The sequence below is a fragment of the Nothoprocta perdicaria genome, unplaced genomic scaffold (assembly GCF_003342845.1).
Source record: "Nothoprocta perdicaria isolate Ctin4 unplaced genomic scaffold, notPer1 scaffold_403, whole genome shotgun sequence".
Taxonomy (NCBI): Eukaryota; Metazoa; Chordata; class Aves; order Tinamiformes; family Tinamidae; genus Nothoprocta; species Nothoprocta perdicaria.
The window spans coordinates 45816-55561 of NW_020455648.1; the positions used below are offsets into that span (position 1 = coordinate 45816).

General features: G+C 39.5%; 1 protein-coding gene across 1 annotated transcript; it reads left to right on the forward strand.

The window, feature by feature from the left end:
• Window positions 1-4654: 4654 nt before the first annotated feature.
• On the forward strand, window positions 4655-9213 carry LOC112952703. The gene is given in 4 exon segments (XM_026045603.1): window positions 4655-5610; window positions 5663-7316; window positions 7319-7950; window positions 8011-9213. Coding segments are annotated over 4 exon segments (4431 nt in total). The 5' UTR covers window positions 4655-4668.
• Window positions 9214-9746: the final 533 nt, after the last annotated feature.

Sequence of the window (9746 nt, forward strand, 5' to 3'; positions counted from 1 at the left end):
AATAGATAAAATGGACATGTTTTATACATATTATCTTTTCATAGATATGTGTAAACATTTTTGCCTGTATATCTGAAGGGATGCGTGTACACATATGTACTGTATGTACAAAATATGGTGCTTACAAGGGAATAAAATCAACAGACAAGCTTTCAAGGGAAATTAAAATCATATAAAGCCAGGAGTGCCAACAAATTTTCTAGTGCATTCTGTTTCAGTGATCTCAGTAATGCATGGAAAAAATGTCCTATGAATTGGGCTTTCACCTAAGATCTCAGCAGTGTTAACATAATTTGAAGGTAGTTACAATACAATCTTGACATTGCTTGTCAAAATAGTTCTTTTTCATGATATCATGATACAGAAAATGGACAGAAATTAAAGGGCTATAGCTATTCTTTTTTTTACCTTTAGTGCAAAAGGTAAGCATCCAATATTCTCTTTTTTTTTTTTTTTTTTTTTTTTTTTTTACAGATATTTGAATTCATATTCCAGATTGGAATCATGTGTTTTTTTTTTTTTTTTCTTAGAAAAAAATATTAAATTATGCACTGTAATTGTCTGTAAGAAAGAACTCAGTCTTGAAGTATTTTTTTTTTGTAAGATTTCTGAAAAAAACAAACAATTAAAAAAAAAGTTTCCAAATCTGTAATATCAATGGAGATATCTTTATGCAGCTGATTATTTAGAAAAAAAAAAAATCCTTATATTAGAAATAGTATTTTTATTTAGACAAAATAGTCTAAATCAATAAATTTTATTACAATAGTAATATATTTATTTCTGTATTTAATTTCTATTTCACTTTTCCTTTTTTGTGGGGGAGGAGTTTTGTTTATTTTTACACTCTGAACTTTCAATATTATATTTTAAAGTTTATAGTCGACATCACTTGCAACATTTACAGAATGTTTTAGTTTGCCCTTTCTCTTTTCAAATCTTACTTTTTTTTCCAATCCCAATCCAAATCTCTGTTCGTTTTTTTTAAGGTCTTTTCTCCTACGCTTTTTCCTTTTTTTTTAATCATGATTTTATCCTGTTCATCCTGTTTTCATTGGTACTTCTTGAAAGTTAACAAATATATCTGARAATTTGACAGATATATCTGAAAGTTGAGCAGATATATCTAAACTTCCTTTATAGCCTTTAGAAGAAAAACAGAGTACTTTCATAGTTCATCTTAGCCTACTCTACAGATCTAAACAGGTGCRATAAATAGAATCTGTAAAGGTCATTAAAATGACCTTAAAAGTAGGTTCAGCTATTACTGTTCTTTCTTTCTAGCCACTTCAGCTTTCATCTTTGTATTTGAACTCTGTTCTCAGCCGAATTAATGCTGTGTCCACCTTAAAATTTCTTATGTCTGTTTATCAAGAAACTATAATACTAAGATTTGATTACAGTGGGAGAGCTTTGTTAGTCCTATGGCTACGTGAAATGCTAGGTATGTATTATATAGAGAGGTATTTGCATGGAAAAGATGCCTCTTAGCTCCTCATTTGTAAATTCAGACCTGACTTGATTCTTGTGTTATAGTTATATATAACTGTGTTATAGAAAAATGCTATTTCTTTTTCCCTTGAGAAAAAAGTGAGATATGCATACATACAACACTTTTCTGCTTTAACTTTAAAAATAGGTTATATGCAAGGACATGCACCCTACTTCTTCTGTAATAAAAAGTTTCTAATACTACAATTGTTCTACAATAAAGTAATATTCTAAACACTTAGCATTTCACTTCTAATGCCTTTATCCATATTTCTTCTTACTCCCTCTTTAGGTAAATTGTACATTTAGCAGTAAACAGAGTAGAAAATATGATACTGATGCAAAAGCTGTTGCTAATGACATGGTTTGCTCTCATTCTCATTATTTTCTGAATAATAATGACAGCTAATTTAAATTTAATGCACAGGCAATTTCTTAGAATATCCATGCCAACAGCTTCGAAAAGACAATGATGCCAAGGCTGAGTTAAGAAAGTGAAGCATAATTTAGCAGATTTTCAGCTCACTGAGCAAAGATAAAAATTCTTTCGAAAGAAGCTGCAGTGCTGAAATGTAAAATCATTCATTATTCCCCAAACATACAAACAGTTCAAGGACTCATTGTAATTCTAGGATCTTGTTCTATTAAATGTACTTATTCATGGATATCTGCAACCCTGGTAAAACAGTACTTTTGGTGTACTTGAAATTGGAACAATTGTGTAAAATTTATACTTGGATAAAGCTATCATTTGTCAGGTAATTAAGGAAATAAAAAAGAAAGGGTATACAGGATATATTAAAAACATTAATTAGTAAATGACCCTTAGCAACATAAATTCAGTAAATTATAGAACATACAAGAGCATTTTAAAATTTTAATTTGTGATATTAATATTTCTGATTGCTTCACTACCCAGCTCTTAGGGTTAATTGTTGAACATTCTCAATCCTGTCTTCCTTACAATTATATAATTTAAGAATAATTCTGCCAAATGCAATAAAACYAACTGTTTCAAAGCAGGATAAGCGAAAGGCAGATCCAGTAAATCAATACAGGAAATCTSTTTTCTTCATTCTGTTGTATTTGTCCACACCAAGCATCACTATGAAAACTTGGTTTCAGTTTCTGTCAGATTTTGCTTTTAGAGTTCTCCATGATTATAAAAGAAATAAGTAGATCTAAGATTGGTTCACCTCTTGTTGATGAGAAGCATGATGAAGGGGATCAGCAGAGACTTTGCAGACAGAACAGGAAGTGGTTTGGTGTTTGTAAATAAAGCCAGACTCTGCTTTTGGTGCTTCTTGATACAGGAGTGCTTACACCTTCAGCTTCAGCTATTTACCGATCAGGCAATGCCAAACTCTCATCCAGGAGTTGCTGGGGGGTGCCTAGGTATTGCTGTGGCAACATGCAGGCATGTGGCAATCAGGGTAAACAAACAAGGTCTTGACAGTAAAGGATRATACGGAATAAGGCCCAGGCACTCTTTGGTATTGTTATGCAGTGTTATGCAGTCAGTACTTCTAGATAGACATTGAAATCTTTTGATCTCAAGAAATATTTATATTTATCAGTCTCAAGACTGATTTTTATATTGGTAGACAGAGTACCTATCAATACTAATACCTTTTAAGAACAACCGGTGTTGATTTCCATACTCATTGAAAGGTATCAGTATCACTAAATATAAATTGATATCCCATTCCATTATATGCTATCCTATCTATAGTTATCCCTATTTATATTTATCAGTAGGCATTGATACCTTTCAAACTAAACAGACATTTATATCTACTGATCTTAAGACTGATTCTGATATCAATCATTGATACCTATCAATATCTGTATATTTTTTATACCTTTCCGATGATCAGACTATATGGGACTGGTCAATCGAAGCAGCAATCTGCCATTGAAGGGTTAAACAGGATGCTTTTGTTAGTATGGTATTATAACTGAATTCGTGGAAACATGACATTGCAAGATGTAACTGAGTTCGTGGAAACATGACATTGCAAGATGTAAGATGTAACTGAATTCGTGGAAACATGACATTGCAAGAAACCACTTGTATTCGCATAAGATAGTGCTATCTGCCCTGCCAGTAGGAACGGGAGCATGAAGATAAGAACAAAGAAAATCAGCATAAAAACCTCGCGCTGGAATACTACGGGGTCCATTGGCGGAACCCCTGCGTGGGATGAGCCCGGACCCCAGCTAGCTGGTATTATTATCTTTATTTTCAAATAGACCATGACTCTGAGAGATTCTCTCGATGGTGGTTTTGTCCTTCTCTACCAATTCGAAGAACGGACCTAACATTTGGGGGCTCGTCCGGGATTCAAAGGAGAAGACTGAAATAAGGTAAAGATAATAAATTGGGGAGGCCTCAGGGTATAAGCCGACGACAATCCAGGTGGACGCACCGAAGGAAGGTCAGCAAGAAAGGTTGGCAGGCTGGAATAAGGTTCCAAGTCCTCTTGTGTTAAGAGGATTGGACTGGGAAAAAATAATAATAAGGTTCCTAATTGTAATTGTTGGTATTTTAATATTCGGTGACGAAATGGGACAAGGGAAGTCGACTGCTAATGACTTCTGTCATTAATGTTGAGCCATTTTTGGTATGTGAAAAACCGCACACATGATTTATCTGTGGAGGTAAATAGACATAAGTGGAAAGTATTTTGTACAAGTGAATGGCCAAGTTTTGATGTGGGCTGGCCAAGACAAGGAAGTTTGGATTTGAATCTAATTTGGAAAGTAAAAGAAATAATTATGAGGCCAGGRTCCGAGGGACATCCTGATCAGTTTCCATATATAGCAACATGGGAGGATTTAGTAATAAATCCCCCACCATGGTTAAAATCTTTTCTGAGTGGGACAAGGGATCCTGGAAAACTACCAATAGAAGAAGGGAAGGTTGATATTTTAATGGTAAAACAGGAGAGTGAGAAAAATAGGAAAATCATTCTACCTGATTCCAATTCACCATTATATCCGGATTTATTAAATGAGGAAGAAATTAATCCTCCTCCATATGCAGCCCCGCCTGAGGTAAATGGCGAGGTAAGCAGTGGTCATGTACAGAGAGGTCCRGCATTTGGTACACGATCGCACCAGAGATCGGAGGTAGGGGAGGTATCGGGTACCTTGCAAGCCTTCCCCRTAAGGGTYATGGGGACTATAGGGCCCCAAGGGCAACGTGCATATCAAWACTGGCCATTCTCTTCRAGTGATTTATACAATTGGAAATCACAGAACCCCCCCTTYTCAGAGAARCCGGGTGCGTTAATTGATTTGTTGGAATCGATATTATTCACTCATAATCCTACCTGGGACGATTGTCAGCAGCTCCTGAAAGTGTTATTCACTACTGAAGAGCGGGAGCGCATTCTGACCGAAGCCYGGAAGCTGGTACCAGGAGAGGACGGAAGGCCCACCAGCCAGCAGAATCTAATCGATGAAGGGTTTCCCCTGGTAAGACCACCCTGGGACTTYGARCGACCTGAAGGTAGGGAACATCTTCGTATATACCGGCAAACGTTAATGGCGGGAGTAAGCGCGGCAGCACGAAAGCCTACCAATTTATCTAAAGTGAATGCGGTGAGGCAGGAAGCTTCCGAGACTCCTGCTTCCTTTTTAGAGCGAATACTAGAAGCATTTCRGCAATATACCCCATTAGACCCATCTAAGGAGGAGAATCGGGCGGCTGTGATACTAGCCTTTGTTAATCAAGCAGCCCCAGATATACGGAGGAAATTACAGAAAATAGATGGGTTAGGGRATCAGACCATACAAGATCTCTTAAAGATTGCAGAGAAAGTGTATAACAATAGGGAGACCCCGGAGGAAAGGCAAGAAAGAATAAGGAGGGAGGACYGGGAAYATCAGGCTAAGGAGAATCGGCGTAATCAGARGGAGATAGCGAAAATATTTTATGGGGCAGTTGAAAAAGGAAGTAAGTGGCAAAGGGGACCACCCCCCACCGAAGGAATGCGGCTTAGGCTGGGGAGGGATCAGTGTGCCGCATGTAAAAAGAAGGGGCATTGGAAGAACGAATGCCCTGAGAGAAGAAAGGGAATGAGCTGGGAAAGGGAGGAGGGGAGACCATCAAAGGTACTAATGACTCTGTGGTAAATGAGACACAGGGTGGGGGGGAGGGGGGGAGGAATTATCTACAAAAAAGACAAGAGTTCAAGGGGTTAACGGGAATAAATTATACCACAGGACGTCAAAAAGGAGGGTAGATGTAGCAAATAGACAGATAATGCACTCCTTTTTGTATATACCTGAGAGCCCTGTACCACTAATGGGCCAGGACCTCCTAACCAAATTGGGAGTGCAAATATATTTTGAGAATGACAGGGTAAAGATTAATGATAGGGAAGGACRACCGATACAGGTGTTAACTGTTAGACTGTAAGATGAATATAGACTATATGAAAAAGAGAAAGAGGGAGTTCAACCAGAAACCCAAAAATGGATGAAGATAGTCCCAGAAGTATGGGCAGAAAATTCAGGAGTAGGGGAGGTAAAAGGAAAGATTCCTCTGGTCGTGGAACTGAAACCTGGAGCATCTCCGATTAGGGTGAAGCAGTACCCTATGACCCCTGAAGCTCGACATGGAATAGCTAAACGTATTAAGAGACTGTTGAAAGCAAGTACACTATGTAAATGCAAATTGCCTTGGAATACTCCCTTACTGCCAGTGAAAAATCCGGGAGGAGATTACAGATCGGTCCAGAACTTGAGGGAAGTAAATAAGAGAGTTGAGGATATAYATCCTACCGTCCCGAATCCCTATACTTTACTGAGTTCAATGCCACCTGATATGAAGTGTTATATGGTCTTAGACTTGAAGGATGCATTTTTTACTATCCCCCTCACGGAGCAAAGCCAAATAATATTTGCCTTTGAATGGGAGGACCCTGAGGAGGGGTATAAGGGACAATTGACTTGGACTCGCTTGCCACAAGGGTTTAAGAACTCCCCTAYGTTATTTAACGAGATATTGCAGGAAGATTTGAACRATTTCYGGGAGCTGAATCCAAAGCTGATATTGCTCCAATATGTTGATGATTTGTTGCTGGGAGCTAAAACGAAAGTGGAATGTGAAGAAGAAACTAAAAGATTGCTTGAAGAGTTAAACAGGCTGGGCTATCGAGTAAGTGCAAAGAAAGCCCAAGTATGTAGCCCTGAAGTTACTTACCTGGGGTATAAAATATATAAAGGAAAAAGGTGGCTAACGGATGCCATGAAGGAGACAATACTTCRCATACCTGAACCTAAGAACCCCCAGGAAATTCGAGAGTTCCTAGGGACAGTGGGGTACTGCCGACTGTGGATGCCTGGGTTCGCCGAAATAGCCAAGCCCTTATATGAGGTCAGCCGTGAAAGACCGAATTGGCAATGGACAGMGGAGATGAGGAAATCATTTGAGGAGCTGAGATTGACCTTATTAAAGGCCCCTGCGCTTGCACTTCTGGATCCAGCCAAAGACTTTCACTTATACGTAAGCGAGAAGGGCGGAGTTGCTAAAGGAGTGTTAACGCAGAGACAAGGTCCCTGGAAGAGAGTGGTGGCATATCTCTCAAAGAAATTGGACCCAGTTGCAGCTGGATGGCCACCATGCCTTCGAATTATTGCGGCAGTGGCCTTAATGGTAAAGGACGCCGACAAATTGACATTTGGTGAAAAAGTGTTGGTGACTACTCCCCATTATGTAGAAGCTTTGCTCAAGCAGCCTCCTGARAGGTGGATATCGAATACTAGGCTAACTCACTACCAGGCCTTGCTCCTTAATCCAGACAGAATCGAATATACTTGCCGGTGSTGTTAAACCCGGCAACACTCTTACCTAACCCGAACTATGAAGCCCCGTTGCATATATGTCAAGAGGTGTTATCGGAAGTGATAACTATCAGGGAAGATCTGAAGGACGAACCCTTAATGGGAGGAAAAGTATGGTTTACGAATGGAATCAGTTTCATAGAACAGGGAAGAAGGCGAGCTGGGGCGGCGGTAGTGGACCAAAACGGTGAGGTTGTCTGGAGCCAGAGATTGCCTGATGGAACCTCGGCCCMAAAAGCTGAACTCTTAGCATTGGCCAAAGCTTTGGAGATGGCAGAGGATGAGAGAGTGACCATATATACAGACAGCAGATATGCATATGGGACAGTGCATATACATGGAGCTATATACCGAGAGAGGGGATTCTTAACATYTGCAGGAAAGGAAATTCGGAATAAGGAAGAAGTTTTGCGTTTATTGTCAGCCCTACAGAAACCTAAGGCAGTAGCTATTGTACATACCCCAGGACATCAGAAACAAACGGATCCAGTAAGTAAAGGGAATGCAAACACAGATAGTGCTGCGAAAGAAGCCATCTTAAGGGCTCGAGCATCAGTAATGCTAGCCACCAGTGCATCCAGCACATCCATAGTGAGAAATGATACTGTGGAAGAAAGRACATATACCCCCGAGGAGGAAGAGTGGATTAAAAGAATTAAAGGTCAGAAAAGTGAAGAAGGGGAATACAGAGATGCTGAYGGGAAGAAGATAATATCCAGAAAATTGGGACAGGAATTAGCCCAACAGCTACATAATACAACACATTTGGGGGAGAAAAAGATGAGAATGCTGATTGATAAGTTCGGGTTGAAGTTCCAAGGCCAGAGGAAGGTGATACAGGAAATAGTGGATAAGTGTCAGGCCTGCCAAGAAATGAAACYGTCTCGRATAAAGGAGGTACATAAAGGAATAAGGGAAAGAGGTGGAGAACCTGGAAGGCATTGGGAAATTGATTTTACAGAAGTAAGGCCAGGAAAATATGGGTATCGATATTTGATGGTATTGGTAGATACATTCTCAGGATGGGTAGAAGCTTTCCCTACTAAACGAGAAACTGCGCAGGTGGTAGCAAAGGTACTTTTAGAAGAAATAATCCCAAGATATGAAATACCCATAACTATTGGGTCAGATAATGGGCYGGCTTTTGTAGCTAAGATTATTCAAGAATTAACTGAAGCCTTGGGGACAAATTGGAAGTTACACTGTATTTATAATCCCCAGAGTTCAGGACAGGTTGAAAGAATGAATAGGACAATTAAGGAAACCCTAGCAAAACTGGTAAAAGAGACTGGACAAAACTGGGTTACTATGTTACCATTTGCTCTTTACAGGTCTCAGGTCACTCCGTATATTTTAGAATTTTCTCCTTTTGAAATAATGTATGGAACCCTTCYCCCAGTSTACYCATTAAGTGTAGGAAGGATCGGGAAAGGGAMTAYGGAAATAGGGCGGGAAGTGCAGGCTTTGAAAGAAATACAGGGTGAATTATTCCCCTTACTGCGAAAATGGTATAAAGGAAATCAAAAGCAAGATTTGGAGATTGGGATTGAGCCAGGAGAATGGGTATGGGTAAAAAGACATAATCCTAAAACCCTGGAAAGTAGATAGAAAGGACCATGTGTTGTTATACTCGCTACTCCAACCGCTGTTAAAGTTGATGGTTTAGGACCGTGGATACACCACTCCCACGTGAGGAAAGCGTCAGAAACCAAAGTACAGGAACAAGATTGGCAGGTTCAACGGGATCCAGAGAACCCACTGAGACTCCATCTACAGCGAAGAAATGMAAAATTGGATAATGTTTTGGTTGATGTGGGGAACAACGGGGATAACAGGAAAGGAAAATTGGAGTCCCCATCAGCCTTATAAGYGGACATTGGTAAGCCTAGACTCTCTTAGAATACTTAAAACYAACATAAYGGCAGGAGCTCCCGTGTTTAAGGGGGWAAAACTTTTTGATTTAGTGGCACATCATGGAAATGGAATTTGGATTGATAAGCCATATTATTTCTGTCCAASTAATAATCCTGGGAAAAATTATTGTAACGCGCCTGAGGAATATTTCTGTGCATATTGGGGTTGCGAGACTATTGCTATGGAATGGAAACCTAGTAAACAAGACCCCTTTTTAAAGGTAGAACTGGGCCCCCCTGGATGCAAACCACCAATGTCCGGATACGTGCCTATGCAATATGGATATGTAGCCACAATACATACTAATGGTATATAGTCATATAGGGAATTGTCAATACTTATCCCTTACTGTGCTTGATGCTGAAAATACAGGTTGGGAGGTGGGGAAGATGTGGAGAGTAAGGTTGTATGAGGAAGGGCGAGACAGGGGAGGGTTCATGCAAATTAAAAAAGAAATAATAGCTCCTAGCAGGTCAGTCGGGCCAAAT